The following is a 22,830-nucleotide window of genomic DNA, read 5'->3' on the forward strand; positions in this document are numbered from 1 at the left end:
TCATAAATTGAAGATAAAAATGATGAATTTCAAACATTAGAGGGGGGGCAATTAGATTCTTTGGTAGGCTACAATGGCTCATGGCCAATCAGCCAACAACAATAGTTGGTGCCATTCATAAGTTGAAATATCTCAAGAAGCTTCAGATGAGATGTGGGGAGAGATAACCAAAATGTTGGTCAAAGAGATGGGTTTTAAGAAGAGTCTCAAGGAGGAGAGAGAAGTGGACATTAGTTCAGGAGGGGAATACCAGTGCTTAGGACCCAGGCAGCTGTAACACTGCCATCAATCCTGGAATAATGAAAATTGAGGTTGCAGAAAAGGCTAGAATTGGAGGATTGTATGGATGGAGTAGGTTACAGAGATAAGAATAGTGACATCACACCAGGTTTTGAAAAAAATACAAATCAGACGGGAGTTGTTTTGGAATCAAACCAAAGTGTTATTTTCTGATCCATTATCCCTCAACATTCAATAACATTTCCACTGGCTCATTAAGTCTAGAGTTGTATTCCTAGGTCACTACTCCGCATTGTCATCCTTCCACACAAATACTGTTAGCATCTGATCTGCTGAATCGCTGCTAAATAGAAGATCCCACAACAGCATTACTGGGCTGCCAAATGCAATTGTCATCACTTAGGAATCTTCATTATTGGATTTTAGTAAAAGGAAGCTCCCTGGTAAACGATGGGAATAGGCGGAAGATGGAGTTCTCTGAGAGTTCCCTTCAAATGTGCAACTTTTTAGAAGACACTACATGCAAATTGTCTGAAGCAAGAGGATGTACATATCAAGGGGAAGACAGAACTGGCTGGTCATCTTTTCTGTTGAAAAGGGAAGGTCTGTCAATGGTCAATGGGCAAGGTCTAAAACAATGAAGTGGATTCAATAGAGTAGATGTCGCAATGTTTTCACATGTGGGAGTGTCTTAAACTAGAAATATAAACTTAGATTAGTCACAAAGAGTCCATAAGGGATAGAAGGTGTTGTAGTGCAAAGGTGCCAGATTAGACTAGTTGGGCAGATCAAGCTGTTTTTGTGTTGTACATTCAAAAAATTCAGTGTAATCTTCAATTATCAGAAAATATGGGGTTCAATATCACATGGAATGGTTGAATTGAATAACACAGAGGAAGCTAGACACACATGAGGGAAAAATGAAGATAATCCTGAGAGAGACATGAAGAGAGGTGGGTAGAGGCATGTGTGGAACATAAACACATGGTCTATTTTGGGCCAAATGGCCAAGTTCTGTGTTCTAAAATTCTGCATGATTGCTAAAGTCAATTTGTCAATGCATGTTGCAACAATGACACCGTGGAGCATCTAACCGGATGCTAAAACAAAATATAACTTGCAAGCTGACCCGTCTCTGAACGTCCACCTGCCTGACAGCTCCTGATTCAGGTAAAACATGAGCAAAGCTGACTGACAGTTAATTAATGCCCCCTCCCTTCAGGATTACTTACGCACTTGAAAGGAAACAAAGTCCTTGGAAGTTTTACACAAGAATCTAGAGCATAGGCACACTTTTATAACTGATTCAGGGCTCTGCTCGAATTAATACCAGTAAACGTGGCAAAGCTTGATATTTTCACACACATGCACAGTAAACCCTCAGGGGGTATGTACTATTTCTGATGTTAACTGTGATTTTATTGTGTTGGAATATTTGCCAGGTGTTTTTTTCTCTAAAGGTTGCGTCGTTCACCTTATTGGGACCTGAAACACTGCCTCCTCCATTTAGAAACGGCATTAGGGATATCATGGTGCATAATTTATCCATCTCATTCAGTAACGGAAATCAAAACATCAATCCTGCAAAAGTAAACATCAGTTCGGATGAGAGAGACAAACCCGACCTCTTTCTCACACACCCATTCAGATGAGTCTATGCATTGGCCTGATTTAGTGAGTAGAGATCTACAGATGACAATTGACCCTCCCCCAATCGTTGGAAATATTCAACAATTGTTCACGGCAAGCTAGCATTTCAGATTTTAAATAATACAAAAAAACAGCCAGTGAAAATAAAATTTCACTTTCTGAAATACGTCTCTTTTGTTTTCAAATACGCTGACACAGACTGCTGGCGATATCCATGCCGCCCACTGAAATCTAGGTTGGTAGGTTCTGGGAGATGGCGGTGGTCATTCCGCAGTAAGGGATAAAATTGCCCCCGACCCTGCTGACGGAGCTAACCTGGTTTCTTTTTATTAGTGCACTCGGGAGTTAAAGTCATTGCAGCACAATGGCTGGTTCTCTACTCCTGTACCATACATAGAACGTGCACCGGTATTATTTTGCAATCCACACTGGGAATTCCAGCACTGATAGCAAGTTTTATGGGAAGAAGCCAAACTCTCAAAGATAGCGTTTTGTTTTGTGTCGCAAGGCAACAACTGACAGAGAATCCATTTAGTCGATCGGGGAGTCGCGCTAATTCAGAGGCAGCTTCTGCCACAGGTTATTTTGCTTTAAGCGCTCAAAACCTTGCAGCTTCTCAATAGGGATCTAACTGTGGATGGACCCCTCACTTTAATAGGCACCCCACCTTAGTGGGGTATCTGACGCCTGGCGCAGTGACTGCACAGCCTCGAGAGAAACCACCTTATTGTTAAAATGCAGTAACAGCAGAAACGCGCGTTTTACCCTCTTTATCTCTTTAACAGATTAGTGTTGTCACTCTGGGACACACTAAACACAGCGCTGCACTTAATCCCCCTTTTCGCTAGAAATGAAGAGTAAGTAGACGCCTACAAATTAAATTCGTGGAGCAACTAAAATTATACAGAGGATACTGTTAAGTAAAACGGTTTGTTTTAGCATCCAAAGCCATAGGGACGGACACACTGCAACACACCCAACTCAGGACACAATGTTTCTAGTATTTAGCACAGTTAAAAATATTGCCACAGGAGTAGCACTCTGCCGTACCTTCAGGAGTCGAACTGATGGCAGGAAAGCCGCATGACACAGCTTACGGATGGTCCAGTTCAGAGGCCTGGGAGCTTCGGTGTGGCTCATGTTGATTTAGTCCTGCCTGGCATTGAGTGGAGACAGAGGATAAGGGGCAAATCCAGGGAATCGACTGAAGGAGCATTGAGCTACAGCCGCGGCAGCAAATAGCAAACCCAACTGAATGGGTCTTTCGACAAGAGAACAGCAGATAATGTGTATGTATGTTTTTACATATATGTATATAAATATCCAACACTTCAGCGTGTGGGGGGTAATCTTTAGTCCTGCTCCTTTCCAGGATGACAAACTTGCAGTGTACCAGTTCCCAGGCATGTAGATCACAACAGGCTAAGAGCAGTCATCTGCCCAGGGGAGGGCTGGTTTATTTTCCCTCACTGTCTCTTTGAAAAGCTTAGATAAGATTCATCCCGCAGTGTAGTTCTCCGCCGAGAGTGAGCTCGGAAAGACCCAGTTACAGACTCTTTCCAGCGCTGCAGAAATTTCAGGTGGGGTGTTTATTCGCACACTGTTTTTTTAAATCTTTAAGTTTGTAAACGAGTGCTTCTGTTCCACAAGGGGTAAGTGGACGAGTGCGAGAACCAAATTGTTTCTGTCCAGGGTTAGGCGTTGTTAACGGTTTCAGTGCCGAATTCTACCAGTGTATCTCAGCGAATCAACAGGAAGACTTCCTTTTAACGGACTTCTCGCCATCAGGAATGTTCCTGGAGATTCCATCACATGGCTTCCTACCTCCAAATAGATTCTCCCGTTTCCAATAACTGCTTGCACCAAAACTACCTCCCTATCCTTCCATCCATTGATTCCCACCTATACTCCTTGCTGCCTCGGAATAGAGAGCCACCATCATCACAAACCCTTCCCATCCCAGTTATAATCTCTTCCAACTTCTTCAGTCAGGTAGAAGATATAAAAGCTTAAACACCAGTACCAACAGATTCAAGAACAGCTTCTTCCCTGCTGTTATTACACTTCTGAATGGACCCCTGAAGTTTCAAATTTAATGTTGGTTTCACTCCTTGTGCACCTTCTCTGCAGCTGTAACACTGTATTCCTGGCTCAGTTCTATTACCCTCATGCACTTTGTATGGTATGATCTGCCCATACTGCATGCAAAACAAAACTTTTCACTGTACCCAGGTACATGTGATAATGATAAATGAAATCAAATCTTTGGCATCTTCAAAGTTGTAAACATCTCTAGGCACTACACAGGAACATCAAACACCAATTTTAAAACAAAACCACTTAGACACATCAGGAGTAGGTACAGCCAAGTTTCTACTAGAGTTAGGTTTTGAGGAGCATCCTAAAGTAGGAAAGGTATGTGGAGAGGTTTGCGGAGGGTATTCCACAGCATTCTGCCACAGGGCATTGGCGAGAGTCACCAGTGGTGGTGTGATGAAAAATGGGGATATGGAAGAGGCCAGAGCTGAAGGGCTACAGGGATACTTGTAGAGTGGACAAGTAAAAGAGGATGGAAAGATTGAGAGAGGGTGAGACAACAGAGGGATTCAAAAACAAGAATGTGCACTTAAGACTGAGGCATTGTTGAGCTGATGGACAGTGTAGGTCAACAAGTACAGACCATGGTATAAGTTAGGACACTGGAACTTTGGATGACCACAAGCTTACAGAAGGTAAAATGTGGAAGTCCAGCCAGGAGTGCATTGGAATCATCAAATCTGGAGGCAAGATAGCAAAAAAAATGAAGGTCTTAGAAATAAAATTTTAAAAATGCCTATCTTTTGTTCTAAACCTCTAGGAACCTACCTCTCCTGGGTTTTTATCATAACAGCATCTGGAAGATTAACCTTTCTTGCTGGGGAATCCAGGGGTGTACTTGAAGGTTGGCAACCCTAGCCCTATGGTGAAATGCAGAAATGTGGGAATTGACAGTGCGAGGTAAAGTATGAGCTGCTAGGGTCAGAAAGGAAATGAGCAATTCAATAGTGTTTCTACTTACTACTGCACAGGATGTGAGGGCCACTGGCTGGGCCAGAATTTATTGTCTGTCCCTGGTCGCCCTTGAAAGTGGTGGTGAACTGCCTTCTTGCAATCTATGAGACGTATGCCACAGTCATTTTCAGGGAATTTTTGGACATTCAGCCTGAATTTTATCCCACAGTAAAGGAATGATGACAGAGCTCCGAATCAGGATGATCTGAGGTTTGGAAGGGATAATAAAACTGATGGTGATCTTGTGTATCTGCTACACTTGCTCTTCCAAATGATAGAGGTCATGTGTTCAGAAAGTCCTGTCTCAGCAGCCTCCGTGAGTGACTTCAATGCATTTTGTAAACCTGGTGGTAAGTCTGTCAACACTACAGAATAGCAAGGAAATGAGAAAAGACCAGCGTCAGAAAATTGGAGATTTTGAAAGGTTGGCAAAGAAGATGAACTTTAGGGCTGGAGGAGGTTTTGGAGAGCTATTTGAATACAAGGCTGAGGATTTTATTCTGGGGGTACTGGGTGTTAACTTAAAACAGCAAATGCAGGAATAATAATGAGTGAATGAGGATTGGATATGACCAGCAGAGCTGAAGATTACCACAGATCATAGAATTAGGGGTTGACCACTGGAACTCTGGTGGTGATGAGAGCAATGAACGATGGTAACAGCTGCAGATGGCTTGGAGCAGGGGCAGTAATCAGACAGTAACTGAGGGGTTGTGGGATTGAATGCTCAGATTGGAGCCAGATAGACTGCGAATGGATTGGCTCAAGCGCACACAGTAGCTTCAGAAGGAGCACAGAATCAAGGGGAAATATTAGGGATTTGGGACAGGAGTCAAATATAATGACTTTTGACCTTCCCAAAGTTTAGCTGCAATAATGTTTTTCTAATCCAAGATCAGCAGGAAAACATCAAGAAAACTTTGGATTCTAACCTAACATCATGATTATCTCTTGCCACAACTACATGAAAGTAAATGTTGATGGAAGTAAGGAGAACAGACACTTTTCTATAAATAATACATTGGGAACAGACTTCAAAACAGCCTATTCCCTACTTCATCAAACGCAATAGTAGTTGTGTAGATGATTAAGAATTGAATGAACTCACCCAGATAACACATTACCTATGGACTTTAATACAAAGTACAAAGAGTAGTTAACTTTTCATTTTTATCTTGTAAATCATTTTGCAACATGTTGAGTTATTTAGGTACTGAAATGTTCATAACCTTGCAATCCTATTGTTATTTTATACTTTTTTAGTGACTGTATATAGCTATGTTATGAATTATGATCATGTGTTTCATTTGTATCACCATCACAATGTGGCACCTAGTGCCATGATAATTTTCCAATAAACCAATTATCTACCTGGTGGAGAGGTAGAGTTGAATGTTGTCAATACGTTTGTAGAAGCTTGACCCCGATGATGTTGCCAAATTTGATTGAGAGAGAAGAAGGCCAAGGACAGCTTGAGCAAGGAGAATTTACTGGGCAGAAACAACACATTGAGCCAATCATTATGTCATTGTTCTCCACACAGAAAACTCTGGGAAGCAATTTGCTTCTTGGCTTTTAAGTTCCCATTTAGACTTTACTTGCTGTTTCAAAGAGGGTTTACTTCCTCAGGGGTTTTACATTTTTTTTTAACGAAATCTAATTGTCCCTGTTACTGAGATAACAAGGTGTACAGCTGGATGAACACATCAGGCCAAGCAGCATCAAAGGCTGACGTTTCGGGCTGAGTCTAATCCTGAAATGTCAGCCTTCCTGCTCCTCTGATGCTGCTTGACCTGCTGTGTTCATCCAGCTCTACACCTTGTTATCTCGGATTGTCTAGCATCTGTAGTTCCTACTATCACATCTCAGTCCCTATTACTGTCGCTTCCTTTTCCCTTAGATCTTCCAGGTACATTACTCCTGTTTCAACCCTCTAGGCCACCACAAAGCCTCCTGAAAATTACACCTGCAAAGAATTACAGCACCTTAAATAATCCCTTTTGAAAGCTATTAAATGTTTTCCTCTTTGGGATTGGACTGCAGAAGTCACAAGTAGTGAATAAATAAATGGAAATTATTGTTGTCTCACCCCGAATAGTGACCTGAGTCTGGAAAAAAAAGTCTCCGAAATTTTTCCAGTGATGAAATTATTCCAAATATCACTGAGAAACCTCATTCTTCAAGTCAAACCATATATTACTCAAATCCAATTAATTTACTTAGTTTGCATCTTTTAGTTCCATTGATTTTTGGAGGCTTTTTCTCCTTGGGAGAAGGTTTTGCATCCAATAACATAAGAAAGGGATGGGCAAGGTGAGGTAAGAAAAGAATAGACGGAACAAAGATGAGTAGACAGATCAAAGGGCCCACTGCACAATTATGAAATATTGAATAACTGTTTTCTGTGCCATGTCAAACTTAATCCACAGCTGCAAAAATTGAGTGAGCATGAGACAATGGTGGGATTTGAAATAAAGAATGTGCATTTAAAATCTAGGTATTGCTGAACTGATGGACAGCAAAGGTCAAAAAGTACAGACTGTGGTTTAAATTAGGACACAGGAGGTTTTGATAACCACAAGTTTACAGAAGGTAACATGTGGGAGTTCAGCCACGAGTGCATTGGAATTGTCAAGTCCAGAGTCAACAAAGCAAAAAATGAAGGTCTTTGAAAGAAATTTAAAAATATCTCTTTTCTAAGCCCCTAGGGCTTCACTTCTCCTGGGCTTTTACTGCAACGATGCCTTGAAGTTTAACTTTTCTTCCTGAGGACTCCAGAACTATCCTGGAAAGCTGGAAACCCTAGCCCTCATAAGGAAATGTGAGAATTGATAGTGCTGACTAAAGATAAGTTGGAGGGGTCAGAGAGGAAAAGTGTTTACCTTCACAAACAAAAATATCAAGCTTCTTTTTATTCATTCACAGGATGTGAGCATTGCTGGCCAGGCAGTATTTATTGCCCAGAGGGCAGTTAAGAGTCAACAACATTGCTGTGGGTCTGGGGTCACATGTAGGCCAGACCAGGTAAGGACGGCTGTTTCCTTCCCTAAAGTTCATGCGCGAACCAGATGGGTTTCTCTAACAATCAACAATGGATTCACGGTCTTCATTAGATTCTCTATCCCAGACATTTATTGAATTCAAATTCTACCAATTAGCGGGCTTTGAACCCAGGTCCCCAGAATGTTATCTGGGTCTGTGGATTTTTTTTTCTCTATTCATTTGTGGGATGTGGGGCATTGCTGCCTGGCCAGTGTTTCTTGCCCATCCCTAGTTGCCCTTGAGAAGGTGGTGGTGAGCTGCCTTCTTTAACCACTGCAGTTCACCTGCTATGGGTTGACCCACAATGATAATAGGGAGGGAATTCCAGGATCTTGACCCAGCGACAGTGAAGGAACGGCGATGTACTCCCAAGTCAGGATGGTGAGTGGCTGTCCCATATATCTACTGCCCTTGTCCTTCTAGATGGAAATGGTTGTGGGTTTGGAAGGTGCTGTCTGAGGATCTTTGGTGAATTTCTGTAGTGCATCTTGTAGATAGTACACACTGCTGCTTCTGAGCATTGGTGGTGGAGGGAGTGGATGCTTGTGGATGTAGTGCCAATCAAGCAGGTTGCTTTGTCCTGGACAGTGACAAGCTTCTTGAGTGTTGTTGGGTCTGCATTCATCCAGGCAAGTGGGAAGTATTCTATCAGACTCCTGGCTTGTGCCTTTTAGGTGCTGGACAGGCTTTGAGGAGTCAGGAGGTGAGTTACTCGCCAGAGCCTTATGATGGAGGGAAGGTCATTGATGAAGCAACTGAAGATTGTTATGTCTAGGACACTACTCTGAGGAACTCCTGCAGAGATATTCTGGAGCTGAGATGTTTGACCTCCAACAACCATGACCATCTTCTTATGTGTCAGGTATGACTCCAACCACCAGAGGGTTTGCCCCTGATACCTATTGACTCCAGTTTTGCTAGGGCTCCTTGATGCCACACCCAGTCAAATGCAGCCTTGATATCAAGGGCCATCACTCTCACCTCAGCTCTGGAATTGAGCTCTTTTGTCCTGGTTTGAACCAAGGCTGTAATGAGGTCAGGAGATGAGCGGCCCTGGCGGAACACAAACTGAGCAGGTTATTGCTGAGCCAGTGCTGCTTGATAGCACTGTTGATGACACTTTCCATCACTTTACTGATGATTGAGCAGGAATGGGCCAGGTTGGATTTGTCCTGGATTTTGTGTACAGGATATACTTGGGCAATTTTCCACATTGTTGGGTAGATGCCAGTCCAGTAACTGTACTGGAACAGCTTGGCTAGGGGAGCGGTAAGTTCTAGAGCACAAGTCTTAACAGTCATTAACAGTCCAGTGATAATACCACCAGGCCGTTGCCTCCCCCTGTGCAATCTGTGCCATTGAGCCACTTCACAACTTCAAAGACTTTTAGAATGTTACCCTCCAACTTCTACTTTTTAGTGGAAGGAGCTCAGCCGGCTTGATTTTTTTTCCTGATAGTTTTAAGATCTTCGGTTGACCAAATTATCATATCAGTTTGGTTTCCACACACTTAAAATATCAAAATGAACAACAGACCGCAAAATTGGACACTATCCATTTAGATTCACATTCACATTAAGCAGGGAAAAAATTAATTTCTGAGTATCTAACGATCTGGGTCACAACAATCAGGTCATTTTAGGGTTGATATTCAGAGTTGCCCAAGTGTATTCCGTTGTCGAGCTATTAGTTATGCTGCTTGTTTTCAGACACAAGATGCCCAAGTAGATTGATTCTACGAAGAGAAAATCTCTGCTCATAAAAACTTATTCTAATATCAAACTATAGAGTGCAGAGCAAAGCTTTCACATCAATTAAATTAAATTAAATTTTAATCTCTACTTCTCTGTGGTATTTTTAGCTTCATTTTTCACACTAAATGGATATTTATATTGCATTGTCGAAGACCATAGGAACAAGAATAGTTGAAAGGTCAAATAAGGTAACCTTGGGCTACCAAAATCCCTGGGCTGGCTATGAACTATCCAGCTGAATTGGCACTGGGGTTTCGAGAAGGGGATGTAGTTGTGCTGATCTGCTGCTGTAAAATGAACAATTACAACAACAGTGTGTATCTATATAGTAACTTTTACTATCACAAAAGTGTTCAATCCCAGTATTATCAAAACAAAGTGTGACAGTAGCTACAAAGTGAGATGTTAGGCAGGTGGAAAAGAGCCTGATCAAAGAGGTAGGTTTCAAACAACGCCTTAAAGAAATTAAGGTAGCTGCAGGCAAGGCTACTATGGTGGAGTACTTAGAATTGGAAAAGCTCAAGAGGAGTATCACAAACCTGAGGAGTGCAATTATTTGACGACGCTGTCACTTAAAATGGTTATTTTGTCATTGGGTTTTTTGAAGAGAGGTTGTAAAAGCCAGGTCACCGAAGAGTCTTTGGAGTAATAATTTAACACTGTAAGTAACAATTTAACAACTGGGGGGTGATCATTTCTCCCAGTTCAGGTTTTTTTTAGCTACTGCAGTTGCAAGATGTTTTGAGGAGCAGAAGTGTTGCAAGCTTCAGTAAGGGATTTGTCTGACTTTCTCTGAAATTTCTCTCTGGATGTTGTTCCCTCCTGCCTGTAAGAATCTATATTTGAGTTTGCCTTTTTGCCAAGGAGTGTGTTTATGGGATGTTACTATATTGGAACAGTTAATTTTTTAAGTTGCTGCATCGGGTCAGATGGTTTTCCAATAGTTAAGTTACTCTCAATTCCACTTTCTTTTGTTTGTGCTTCAACTGTAATGTTTAAATAAATTTTGTTTTGCTTAAACCCAAGTGGTTTGACAAGTTGCATCACACTTTTCACATCTGCCTTTAAAATATGAACAAGTTAGGGTCTAGGCTAAGCAGCAGGAAAGCTAATGTTTCGGGTCTGAACCCTTCTGGAATCCTAACAACCCAATGGTCTCAATGTGGACTTTTGAGACTGTTGGGTTGTAGGTTTCCAGGAGGGTCCAGACCCGAAACGTCAGCTTTCCTGCTCCTCTGACGCTGTCTGGCCTGCTGTGTTCATCTGGCTCGACACCTTGTTATCTCAGACTCCAGCATCAGCAATTTCTACTATCTCTTAGGGTCTAGGCTACCTTCTTAAAATATTTTGAGAGTGTGGGCTGGTCCATAACAGATTGGGGGCTTGTGTGAGATAAGTCTATAATTCCAATGTGGGTTAAGGGTCATTGGACTCAAAGGCAGCGAGTGGTAGGTGTTAGTGTCTCTTGTCTCGGGTGTTAAATTTGGTTGGTTTCAATATTGCGTAGTGTAGTAATGTTTCTTTTTGGTCACTAAGAGATTTCTGGAGGTGGAAGAAGTGATTTGGGAGGGGCGTTTACAAATGTGAGCATGGTAAAGCGGTTGGAATTGGCAGACAAGCTAGAGTCAGGGTTGCCTTTGTCAGAAAAATTGCAGCAACAGCTTGACTTTTGAATTTGCTGGAAATGCCATCGGAATCTTTGGAAATGGTTAGAATTCAATTGCAGTTGAAGCGACTTGAATATGAAAGGGAGCTGAAACAGTTTTAATTATGGTTAAAAGCAGAATGAAATGAAAAGGAAAGAATCGCTCTGGCAGAACAAAAAGAAAAGGACAGAAAAGCCCTCGCAGAAGAAAGGATGAAAGGGACAGAAGTGAAGCAGAAAGAGAGAGAGTTTGAACTTCAGAAGTTGGCAATTAGACAGGAAAATCGATTTAAAAGAATGGAGGTGAAGGTAGAAGCTAGGCTCAGTAAGGAGGATAGTGAGGATGAGCAAACCCATCACAGCCAAAGACCTGGTGAGGATCTGTTCAGACATATCCAAGCATTGCCTAAATTTGATGAAAAGGATGTAGGGGCCTTTTACATCTCACTTGAGAAAGTGGCCAAACGAATGAAGTGGTTGGTGACCATGTGGGTTTTGTTGATCCAAGTTGGTAAGTAGAGTTACTGAAATATTTGCATCGCTTTCAGAGGAGGTATCTGGGGAGTATGAGGAGGTGAAGAAGGCATCTTACGTGCATATGAATTTGTGCCAGAAGGTTACAGACAACATTTCAGGAATCTAATGAGGGACCCTGGTCAAACATACAATGAGTCTGAAAGGATCAAGCAATGTAAGTTTGATTTTTGGATAAGGGCATTAAAAATAGATCAAACATATAACGGTCTTAGAGTGATGATTATTTTGAAGGAATTCAAAAATTCACTTCCTGAGATAGTGAGAACTCATGTGGAAGAGCAGAGAGTTAAAATGGCAAGATTAGCAGCTGAAACGGGGGACGATTATGAGTTGGTTCATTGATCAAAGTTTGGCTTCCGACATCAATTTCAATCTTCAGGGATAGAAATTGGGGAAAACAGAATTCCCCATGCAGTAAGGGAAAAGTAGATCACATTGAAGATAATAAAGAAAGCTTACCACAGAATATAAAGGAAAGCCATGAAGGGGGAAGAGAAGCTAAAAAGCTCTGTGTTTTCGCTGCAATAAAGTAGGCCACTTCAAGTCAGAGTGTTGGTGGCTTAGGAAAAACACTGGGAAGACGGATATAGAATAATAGGATAAGGGCAGTGAATTTTGTTAAAGCAGTAAAATAAAGCACAGTGGAGGGTAAAAAGCTGCATCAGGCAATACAAACTGGTCTGAGGTTGGTTGAAAAGGAAGTGCCAGATCTTCTTAAATCATTTACTTGCGAAGGTAAGGTTCACTTACATGGGCTAGGAGCAGCAGGTAAAGAACTTACAGAATTAAGAGATACAGGATCATGTCAATCTCTGATGTTGAGAAATTAGAAGATATGTAATTCAGAGGGACTAGTGCCCGAAAAATTGCTAGTACCTGGAATTCATGGTGAGACCAGAAGTGCTCCACTGTGTAGAGTGAGGTTGGAGTGTCCAGCAATAAGCGGAGATGTGGTGGTAGGAGTACTGGAGAAACACTCGGCTCCAGGAATACAAATTTTCCTTGGTAACAATATAGTTGGGTCATAGGTGGGAATCCTGCCTACTATGATTAAGAAGCCAGTGGAAAATCAGGCGACTGAGCTATTACATGAAGTATATCCTGGGATTTTTCCTGACTGTCTGATAACAAAATCACAAAGCCACCAGTTGAAACAGGAGGATAAATCAAAGAAAACAGATAAAGAAGTTTATGTAGCATTACCAGAGACCCCATGTTTGAATGGTTGAGAGAAAAACAAGAACAGGTGGAAGACAAAGTGGATATTTTTAGCTCAGAGAAATTAACTGAGTTACAACAGGACGATGAAAAACGGAAGCAATTGCATCAAAAAGTGTACATAGAAGAAGAATCTGAGTGTATTCCTGAATTCAAATACCTTAAAAATAATGGTTTAATGAGGAAATGGAGATCATATTCAGGTAGATGAGAAATTGTCAGAGGTTCAAGTTGTTATACCAGTGGGTTATAGAAAGGAGGTGCTGCAGGTGGCACATGAATTACCATTTGGAGGTCATTTAATGGTTAAAAAAAATTAAGCCAAAATACAAAAACATTTTTACTAGCCTGTACTGCATAAGGATGTAGTTGAATTTTGCCAGACATGTCATACATGCCAGGTAATTGGAAAACCTCAGGCAGTAATAAAACCAGCACCTTTAAAATGATAATAGGAACTGCAGATGCTGGAGAATCCAAGATGTGGAGCTGGATGAACACAGCAGGCCAAGCAGCAGCTGAGGGTCAGAAAAGCTGATGTTTCGGGCCTAGACTCTTCATCAAGGGTCTAGGCCTGAAACATCAGCTTTCCTGGTCCTAAGATGCTGCTTGGCCTGCTGTGGTCATCCAGCTTCACACCTTGTTACCTTTAAAATTCATTCCTGCATTTGAGGAACCTTTTGCAAATGTTTGAATTGATTGTATTGGACCCCTACCTAAATCAAAAAGTGGAAATCAATATTTGTTGGCAATAATGGATGTATTCACTTGATTTTCAGAGGCCATTCCATTACATAATATCACAGCTAAAAGGATTGTAGAAGAGTTACTGAAATTTTTCACTAGATATGGACTACCCACAAGGATACAATCAGACCAAGGGTCAAACTTTACACCAAAATTATTCAGGGAAGTTATGGATAGCTTAGAAATAAAACAATACGAATTGATTATGTACCATCCAGAATCGCAGAGAGCGCTGCAAAGGTGGCACCCAGCTTTAAAGACCATGTTAAAGGCATATAGTCAAGATTGTCCAAAAGATTGGATAAAGGAATTCCATTTGTACTTTTTTGCAATTAGGGTTGCACCAAATGAATCAAGCAAATTCAGTCCATTTGAATTAGTTTTTGGGCGTGAGGTGAGAGGATCACTGAAATTAATTCAGGAGAAATTGGTGAATCAGATTTCAGAGACCACATATTTGGACTGTGTGTCAAATTTTAGGGAACAACTGAATACAGTGGGGAGTTGGCTAGATGGTACTTAAAAATATCACAGCATATGGTGAAACAGGAAGCGAACAAAAATAAAAAATTTGCAAATTTGCTGATGGAGATAAAGTTAAAGTGTTACTTCTGGTGATAGGTGAACCTTTAAAAGCAAGGTTTAATGAAACTTATCAAATCGAAAGGAGATTGAATGAGGTGAACTATTTGATAAGGACCCCAGATAGAAGTCTCACAGAATGTGTGATGTGAATATGTTCAAACAGTATTTTGATGGGGAAGGAAGATGAAAGGAGAATGTGGTACTGGTTACAACACAGAGTGAAGAACCAAGTTCAGAGAATTTTGAATTAGACATTCCTCAAATTAAATCAGATGATGAGGAAGTTCTTAAAAAATTGGGATAAATTATTGAGTTACATTTCAGAAGAAAATAGAAATGACTGGAAAGAGTGATTACTATCGCATGGGGTGGGAATAAACTTGGAAGTACTAATTTAATTATGCATGATGTAGATGTAAGAAATGCTGTTCCAATTAGGCAACATCCTTATAGACTTAACCCTCTAAAGTTGGCACTGGTTCAAAAAGACATTGAATGCATGCTCCAAGATAACATAATCAAAGTGAGTCGCAATGATGGATCTCACCAATAGTGATGATGCCAAAACCATGACACCCAATGGTTATGTGTGTAATACCACAAAGTCAATGCAGTCACAAAGTCTGATTCATACCCGATTCCATGTTTAGAAGACTGTATCAAGAAGACGGGACAAGCAACTTACGTTTCTAAGTTGGACTTACTCAAAGCATAGTGGCAAGTACCTTTATCTGAAAGATTGAAGACAATTTTGGCTTTTGAAACACTGAATGGACTATGCCAATTTAAAGTCACACCACTTGGTATGAAAAATGCGCCAATCACATTTCAAAGACTGACCAACAAAGTCATTTCTGGATTACCTAACAATGTGGTAGACATCGACAACCTGGTAAATTTTAGTCAAACATGGAAGGAACAGTTGCAGCATTTATTGGAATTATTCAATCGATTTCAGGAGGCAGACTTGGTGAAAATTTGGTTAAGAGTGAATTCGCCAAAGCCCACGTCACAATCCTGGGCCATTTTATCGGACATGGACAGATGGCCCCATGATGTGAAAGCAAAGGTTATTGGGGAGGTGCCCACACCATCGACAAAGGGTGCAGTATTACGTTTCCTGGGATTGAGTGGCATTTATCAGAAATTCGTACTGAATTTTAGCAGTGTGGTTGCTCCACAGACTGACTTACTGAAGAAGTCCAGAAAATGTCAGTGGACGGCACACTGTCAGAAGGTGTTTGACAGCCTGAAAGCAGTGTTATCCACCGCCCTAGTGTTAACCACACCTAATGACGCAAAGCCATTCAAGGTGGCTATCGATGAGAGCAATTTGGGTGTCAGTGCCACACTCTTACAAGAAGATGACCAGAAGATAGAAAAATCTATTGGGTATTTTCTCTATTTTCTCCAGGAAATTGAATATTCATCAATAGAAATATTCCCTGTTTGAGAAGGAAACCTTGAGCTTGTTGATGGCATTGCAACATTTCGATATTTATATTGCCAATAATGTGTCTGAGACAATTGTACATACTGATCATAACCCATTGAAGCTGTTGGAGAAATTTAAGGACAAAAATTCTAGACTGTTTAGGTGGAGCTTATTATTGCAGCCATTCAATTTGAAAATTTTACGAGTGTAAGGACGAGCAAACGTAATTCCATGACTTAGATGAAAAAAGATGGAGGCGTTCAGTGGCAGGAGTAAACGGACTGAAATAGAATGTAATAGTGAATGTTTGCATGCTTGGAGTCCGTGTAGCATATATGTATTGTAGTATACTATTAGAATAAGACTAAGGGGTTTAAAATGAAGCCATCTTTGTTTATTGATAGTTCATTTTTTTAAGGAGGGAGGTGTGATGATGCTGTCACTTAAAAATGTTATTTAGTCCTTTTTTTTTGAAGAGAGGTTGTAAAGCAGAGGTATTGAAGCGTCCAATGGAAGGGGAGTGGCCAGTTCTCCCAGTTCAGGTTTTTTCTGAAACCTTTTTCTAAGGTTTTTTCCCTTCTTCAGAAAGGGTCTAGGCCCAAAATGTCAGCTTTCCTGCTCCTCTGAAGCTGCTTGGCCTGCTGTGTTCATCCAGCTCTACACCTTGTTATCTCAGATTCTCCAGCATCTGCAGTTCCTACTATCTCAGGTTTTTTCTAGTTTTTTTTTTAGCTGTAGTGGTCACAAAATGTTTCGTAGCAGAAGTGTAGCAAGCTTCAGTAAAGGACTCTTCTGAACTTCTCTGAAATTTCTCTTTGGATGTTGTTCCCTCCTGCCTGTAAGAATCTGTGTTTGAATTTACCTTTTTGCCAACGGGTGTGTTTATGGGATGCTACTGTATTGGAACAATTAATTAGTTAAGTTGTTGTATTGGGTCGGTTAGGTTTGCCAACAGTATAGTTACTCTAAATCTTCTGTTTGTGTTTCAACTGTCATATTTAAATAAATTCTGTTTTGCTTAAAGCCACTTCACATCTGTCTTTAAGCTAAGAAAAAGTTAGGGTCCAGGCCACCTTCTTAAAATATTTTGAGGGGGGTCTGTCCTAGTCTGTAACAATTTTCCAAAAGAAAAACATTCACCTGTTGGGGGCCAACACTCAAATTCCATCCTAGACTTCTTTTTCTTTGTTTCTCTACCCTCCTTTACTATGTTCCTCAAATTCTACCTCTGTCCGAGCTTTTGATTACTTATCCTACTATCTCTGCTACGAAATTCTCTTCTGGTAACTGCTTCTTGTAAAGCTTCTTGTTTCATTTTCCTGCAGTAAAGGGGCTATATAAGTGAATGTGGTTGTTGTACTACATATGCAAGTGGAACCACAATTTTAATAATTTTAAGGATCTGCAGAATTGCAGTCCATTCGAGAAACATGGGATTTCAGGATATAGGAAAAAATGTCCTCGTAGAGCTATTGTCTTAAAATCCTGGGTTTTCTGCTTTTTCCAATACCAGTTCTATTGGAGTGCTGCCTAATGGTGATGTAGAAAGTCCTTTCCCTCCCAGTTACTTGAATACTAGCTATTTTTTGTAACCTGGGAATCCAGGCTTATAAAGCTTATTGACTGCGATCAAATTAATCAAATAAAGGTCATTCATCATTTTAACATTCATCATTCAAACATTCAAATTCTCCCAACACAACCTGCAGCTGTACAGTATTTTGAACGTGGAGGTTTTTGTTGGTGCTAATTTACATATTAGATTTTTAAAAACATGATTGTTACAGGATGAGCAGGGGCATGCAGAAATGACTGAAAAATCGAGTTAAAATATTATTGGGAGACTAAATCCTTTGACCATAAATATAAGATAGCCATTAGTAATTCAGTCAAGAATTGAGGAGAAATTTTTTTAAAGAAAGACTGACATATTGTCAAAGTTTTTCATCAGGACAAGTGCAAGAATATCAAATCTCAAGTAATCACAACAATTTATATTACAGAAGAAAAAGGTGCCAATCTATAGACCTGTCGGGCTCTTGGGTTATTCAAAATAAGCAAAAGGCTTGAGCAAATATCAATGTGTGTCACTTTCACCAAGCATAATTGATCCATGCAATGAGTTCAAATAATTTGAATGGCATTGGGACCGGCTCTGGGGGGGGTGGAATGATTACAAATCGGACAGTCTACACCTGGGCAAGACTGGAACTATTGTCCTAGGGGCTGCTTTTGCTGACGCTGTCCGGGAGGGTTTAAACCAATGTGGCAGGGTGATGGGAACCAAATGAAGAGGTTAGTGGATAGTAAGGAGGTAGTAATTAAATCCTGTAAAGAACTAATTAATGAAGTCAGTGTGACTAAGGGGAAGAGTAGGCAGACAGCAGATGATGAGCGCAAAGGGAGAGGTGCATTTGTTTTAATGCAAGAAGTGTAGTAGGTAAGGCAGATGGACTTAGGGCTTGGATTAGCACCTGGGAGTATGATGTTGTTGCTATTACTGAGACTTGGTTGACAGAAGGGCAAGATTGGCAACTAAATATCCCAGGATATAGATGCTTCAGGTGAGAGAGAGAGTGAGGTAAAAGGGGTGGAGGAGTTGCATTATTGGTCAAAGAGGATATCACAGCTGTGCTGAAGGAGGGCACTATGGAGGACTTGAGCAGTGAGGCAATACGGGCGGAGCTTAGAAATAGGAAGGGTGCAGTAACAATGTTGGGGCTGTACTGCAGGCCTCCCAACAGCGAACGTGAGATAGAGGCACAAATATGTAGACATTATGGAAAGATGTAGTAGCCACAGCGGGGTGGTGATGGGAGATTTTAATTTTCCCAACATTGACTGGGATTCACTTAGTGTTAGGGGTTTAGATGGAGCAGAATTTGTAAGGAGCATCCAGGAGGGTTTTCTAGAGCAGTATGGATATTGTCCAACTCAGGAAGGGGCCATACTGGACCTGGTGTTGGGGAATGAGCCTGGCCTCGTGGTTGAAGTTTCAGTAGGGGATTACTTTGGGAATAGTGATCACAATTCTGTAAGTTTTAGAATACTGATGGACAAAGACAAGAGTGGTCCTAAAGGAAGAGTACTGAATTGGGGAAAGGCCAACTATAGCAAAATTCGGCAGGAGCTGGAGAATATGGATCGGGAGCGGCTGTTTGAGAGTAAATTCACATTTGATATGTGGGAGGCTTTTAAAGAGAGGTTGATTAGAGTACAGGACAGACATGTCCCTGTGAAAATAAGGGACAGTAAGGGCAAGATTAGGGAACCATAGATGACAGGTGAAATTGTGAGACTAGCAAAGAGGAAAAAAGAAGCATACGTAATGTCAAGGTGACTGAAAACTGATGAAGCTTTGGAAGAATATTGGGAAAGTAGGACCAATCTGAAAAGAGGAATTTAGAGAGCTAAAAGGGGTCATGAAATACCTTTAGCAAACAGGGTTAAGGAAAATCCCAAAGCCTTTTATTCGTACATAAGGAGCAAGAGGGTAACGTGAGAGAGGATTGGCCCACTCAAGGACAAAGGAGGGAAGTTAATGCGAGGAGTCAGAGAAAACGAGTGAGATTCTTAATGAGTACTTTGCAATGGTATTCACCGAGGAGAGGGGCATGACGGATGTTGAGGTTAGGGATAGATGTTTGATTACTTTAGGTCAAGTGAGCATAAGGAGGGGGGAAGTGTTGGGTATTCTAAAAGGCATTAGGGTGGACAAGTCCCCAGGTCCGGATGGGATATATCCCACGTTAGTGAGGGAAGCAAGAGAGGACATAGCTGGGGCCTTAACAGATATCTTTGCAGCATCCTTGAGCACAGGTGAGGTCCCAGAGGACTGGAGAATTGGTAATGTTGTTGTCTTGTTTTAGAAGGGTAGCAAGGATAATCCAGGTAATTATAGACTGGTGAGCCTGATGTCAGTGGTGGGGAAGATACTGAGGGATAGGATCTATTTACATTTGGAAGTAAATAGGCTTATTAGTGATAGGCAGCATGGTTTTGTGCAGGGAAGGTCATGTCTTACCAACTTGATAGAATTCTTTGAGAAAGTAACAAAGTTGATAGATGAGGGAAGGGCTGTAGATGTCATATATATGGGCTTCAGTAAGGCGTTTGATAAGGTTACCCATGGTAGGCTGATGGAGGAAGTAAAATCGCATGGGGTCCAGGGTGTACTAGCCAGATGGATAGAGAACTGGCTGGGCAACAGGAGACAGAAAGTTGTAGTGGAAGGGAGTTTGTCAAAATGGAGAACTGTGACCAGTAATGATCCACAGGGATCCATGTTGGGAACACTGTTGTTTGTGATATGCATAAACGATCTGGAGGAATGTATAGATGGTCTGATTAGCAAGTTTGCAGATGACACTAAGATTGGTGAAGTAGCAAATAGTGAAGGGGAACGTTGGACAATGCAGCAGACTATAGATAGATTGGAGAGTTGGGCGGAGAAATGGCAGATGGAGTTCAATCCAGGCAAATGCGAGGTATGTATTTCGGAAGACCCAATTCAAGAGCAAACTATACGGTAAATGGAAAAGCCCTGGGGGAAATTGATATACAGAGAGATCTGGGTGTTCAGGTCCATTGTACCCTGGAGGTGGCAATGCAGGTCGCTAGAGTGGCCAAGAAGGCATACGGCATGCTTTTATTCATTGGACGGGGTATTGAGTTACAAGAGTTGGCAGGTCATGTTACAGTTGTATAGGACGTCTATTGGACCACATTTGGAGCATTGGGTGCTCCTCTCCCTGCTTTAGAGAGGGTGCAGAGGAGGTTCACCAGGATTTTACCTGGTATGGAGGGCACTGCTATGAAGAGAGGTTGAGAAGATTAGGATTATTTACATTAGAAAGATGAAGGTTGAGAGGGGACCTGATTGAGGCCTATAAAATCATGAGAGGTGTAGACAGGGTGAATAGCAAGAAGCTTTTTCCCAGAGTGGGGGACTCAATTACTCAGAGTCATGATTTCACGATGAGAGGGAACAAGTTTAAGGGAGATATGCATGGAAAGTTCTTTACGCAGAGGGTGGTGGGTGCCTGGAACAATTTGCCAGGAGAGGTGGTAGAGGGAGGCACGATAGCGTCATTTAAGATATATCTTTACAGATACATGAATGGGCAGGGAGCAGAGGGATACAGATCCTTAGAAAATAGGCAACAGGTTTAGATAAAGGATCTGGATCGGCGCGGGCTTGGAGAGCCCAACGGCTTGTACCTGTGCTGTAATTTTCTTTGTTCTTTGTTTGTTCTTTGATTATCATAAATGTGAATTGATTAAATATACTTCTTTATTGGAGAGTTGTTAGAATGTAGAACTCAGTACTATATGGAGTTGCTGTGGTCAATAACACAGGTAAATTTAATTGTAAGTTAGATAAACATATGAGGATCTGGAGGGCAGGCAGCACTGTGGCTCACTGGTTAGTGCTGCTTTCTCACAGTGTCAGGGACCTGGGCTCGATTCCAACCTTGGCAAATACCTGTTTGGAGTTTACACAATCTCCCTGGGTCTGCGTGGGCTTCCTCGGGATGCTCTGGTTTCTTCTCACAGTCCAAAATGAGCAGGTTAGGTGGATTGGCCAGGCTAAATTGCTCATAATGTCCAGGAGTGTGCAGGTTAGGTGGATCAGTTATAGATTACAGGGATAAGTCGGGGGGATGTTGGGTGAGATGTTGTTTGGAGGGCTGGTGTGGGTCAATGTGAGCAAATGGCCTGCTTCCACACTAAAAAAGTTCTAAGATTCTATGACTAGAAGTCTCCATTAATAGGTTGAGATGAAGAGGAAAGGGAGGAAGCTTGTGTGGAAAATAGACATCAGCTGGATCAGTTTCTGGGGATTTTGGAAAAGATAGCTACAAGAGCATGTTGGAGACTGGGAATTCTGTAACACCCAACTTACCTCCTAATTCCTTAAAGTCTGTCCACTATCTACACAACATGGGTGTAATTGGTCCAACTTGACAACAGGCAAAAAGTTTGACACCATCCAGGACGAAGCAGCTCTGTCAGCTGGCACTCAATTTGCCACCTTCGACATTGACTCCCTCTGCTACCTGTGCACATTAGCAATAGTATTGTCTACAAGTTTCGCTGCAGCGACACCGCAAGGCTCCTTCAGCAGCATCTTCCAAATTCACAAACTCAACAACCTATATGTCAAAAGGACAGCAGATGCATGGCAACACCAGCAGCTGCAAGCTCCCCTCCTAGTTGCACACCATCCCGACTCGTGACCACATCATCATTCCTTAAACATCACTGGGTCCAAATACCGAGTCAGAAGTCACATGACATAAGGTTATATCCAACAGGTTTATTTGAAATAATCTGATTTCAAATAAACCTGTTGGACTATACCCTGGTGTTGTGTGACTTCTGACTTGTCCACCCCAGACCAATACCGGTACATTCACATCAAAATACTGAAATGCCTTTCTCAAAAATATCACAGGCATATATCTACATCACACATACTGCGGTGGTTCAGGGTGGCAGCTCATCCCCACATTCTCAAAGGCAAATAGAGATGGACAATCAACAGTGATGACACAAGATGTGATGAAAGAAGTTAAAAAGGTTGGGTCGAGTGGCCTCTTTCAGTAAATTCTACGTAATTCTAGACAAAAATCAGGTAGAATCCAACCAAAGATCATTTCTGCTCTGAATAAATTCCACGGCAAAGTAAACAGCTGGCAATGGAACCTTAGTTATTTTATGAATGAACAGTATCCCAACAAAAGAAAGATCACCACATTTTGAAAAAAATAAGTTGTTACAGCTGATAAACTGAAATATCAGCAAATGCATTCTGCTAAATTGTTTCCATGGTTTAAGTCAGTGGTTGAATGGATGAGCAGGAACATGCAGAAATGACTGAAAAATCGAGTTAAAACCTTACTGGGAGGTCAAATCCATTGATC

General features: G+C 41.4%; 1 protein-coding gene across 6 annotated transcripts in view; it reads right to left on the reverse strand.

Moving 5' to 3' along the window:
* The window catches only part of trpm3 (transient receptor potential cation channel, subfamily M, member 3), a 447,170-nt gene that overhangs the window by 277,014 nt on the left and 147,326 nt on the right, over nt 1-22,830 (reverse strand). For 3 of the 6 annotated variants that reach the window (XM_048526726.2, XM_048526725.2, XM_059644097.1), the window contains exon 1: nt 2,941-3,534. The exons of the other annotated variants lie outside the window; for them this stretch is intronic. In XM_048526726.2, coding sequence (XP_048382683.1) covers nt 2,941-3,030 — 90 coding nt within the window. In that variant the 5' untranslated portion in view covers nt 3,031-3,534. Of the gene's footprint in view, nt 1-2,940; nt 3,535-22,830 lie in introns of those variants that run through there. 6 annotated transcript variants of the gene reach the window in all.

Source organism: Stegostoma tigrinum, chromosome 3, assembly GCF_030684315.1.
Source record: "Stegostoma tigrinum isolate sSteTig4 chromosome 3, sSteTig4.hap1, whole genome shotgun sequence".
In the NCBI taxonomy this organism is placed as follows: domain Eukaryota; kingdom Metazoa; phylum Chordata; class Chondrichthyes; order Orectolobiformes; family Stegostomatidae; genus Stegostoma; species Stegostoma tigrinum.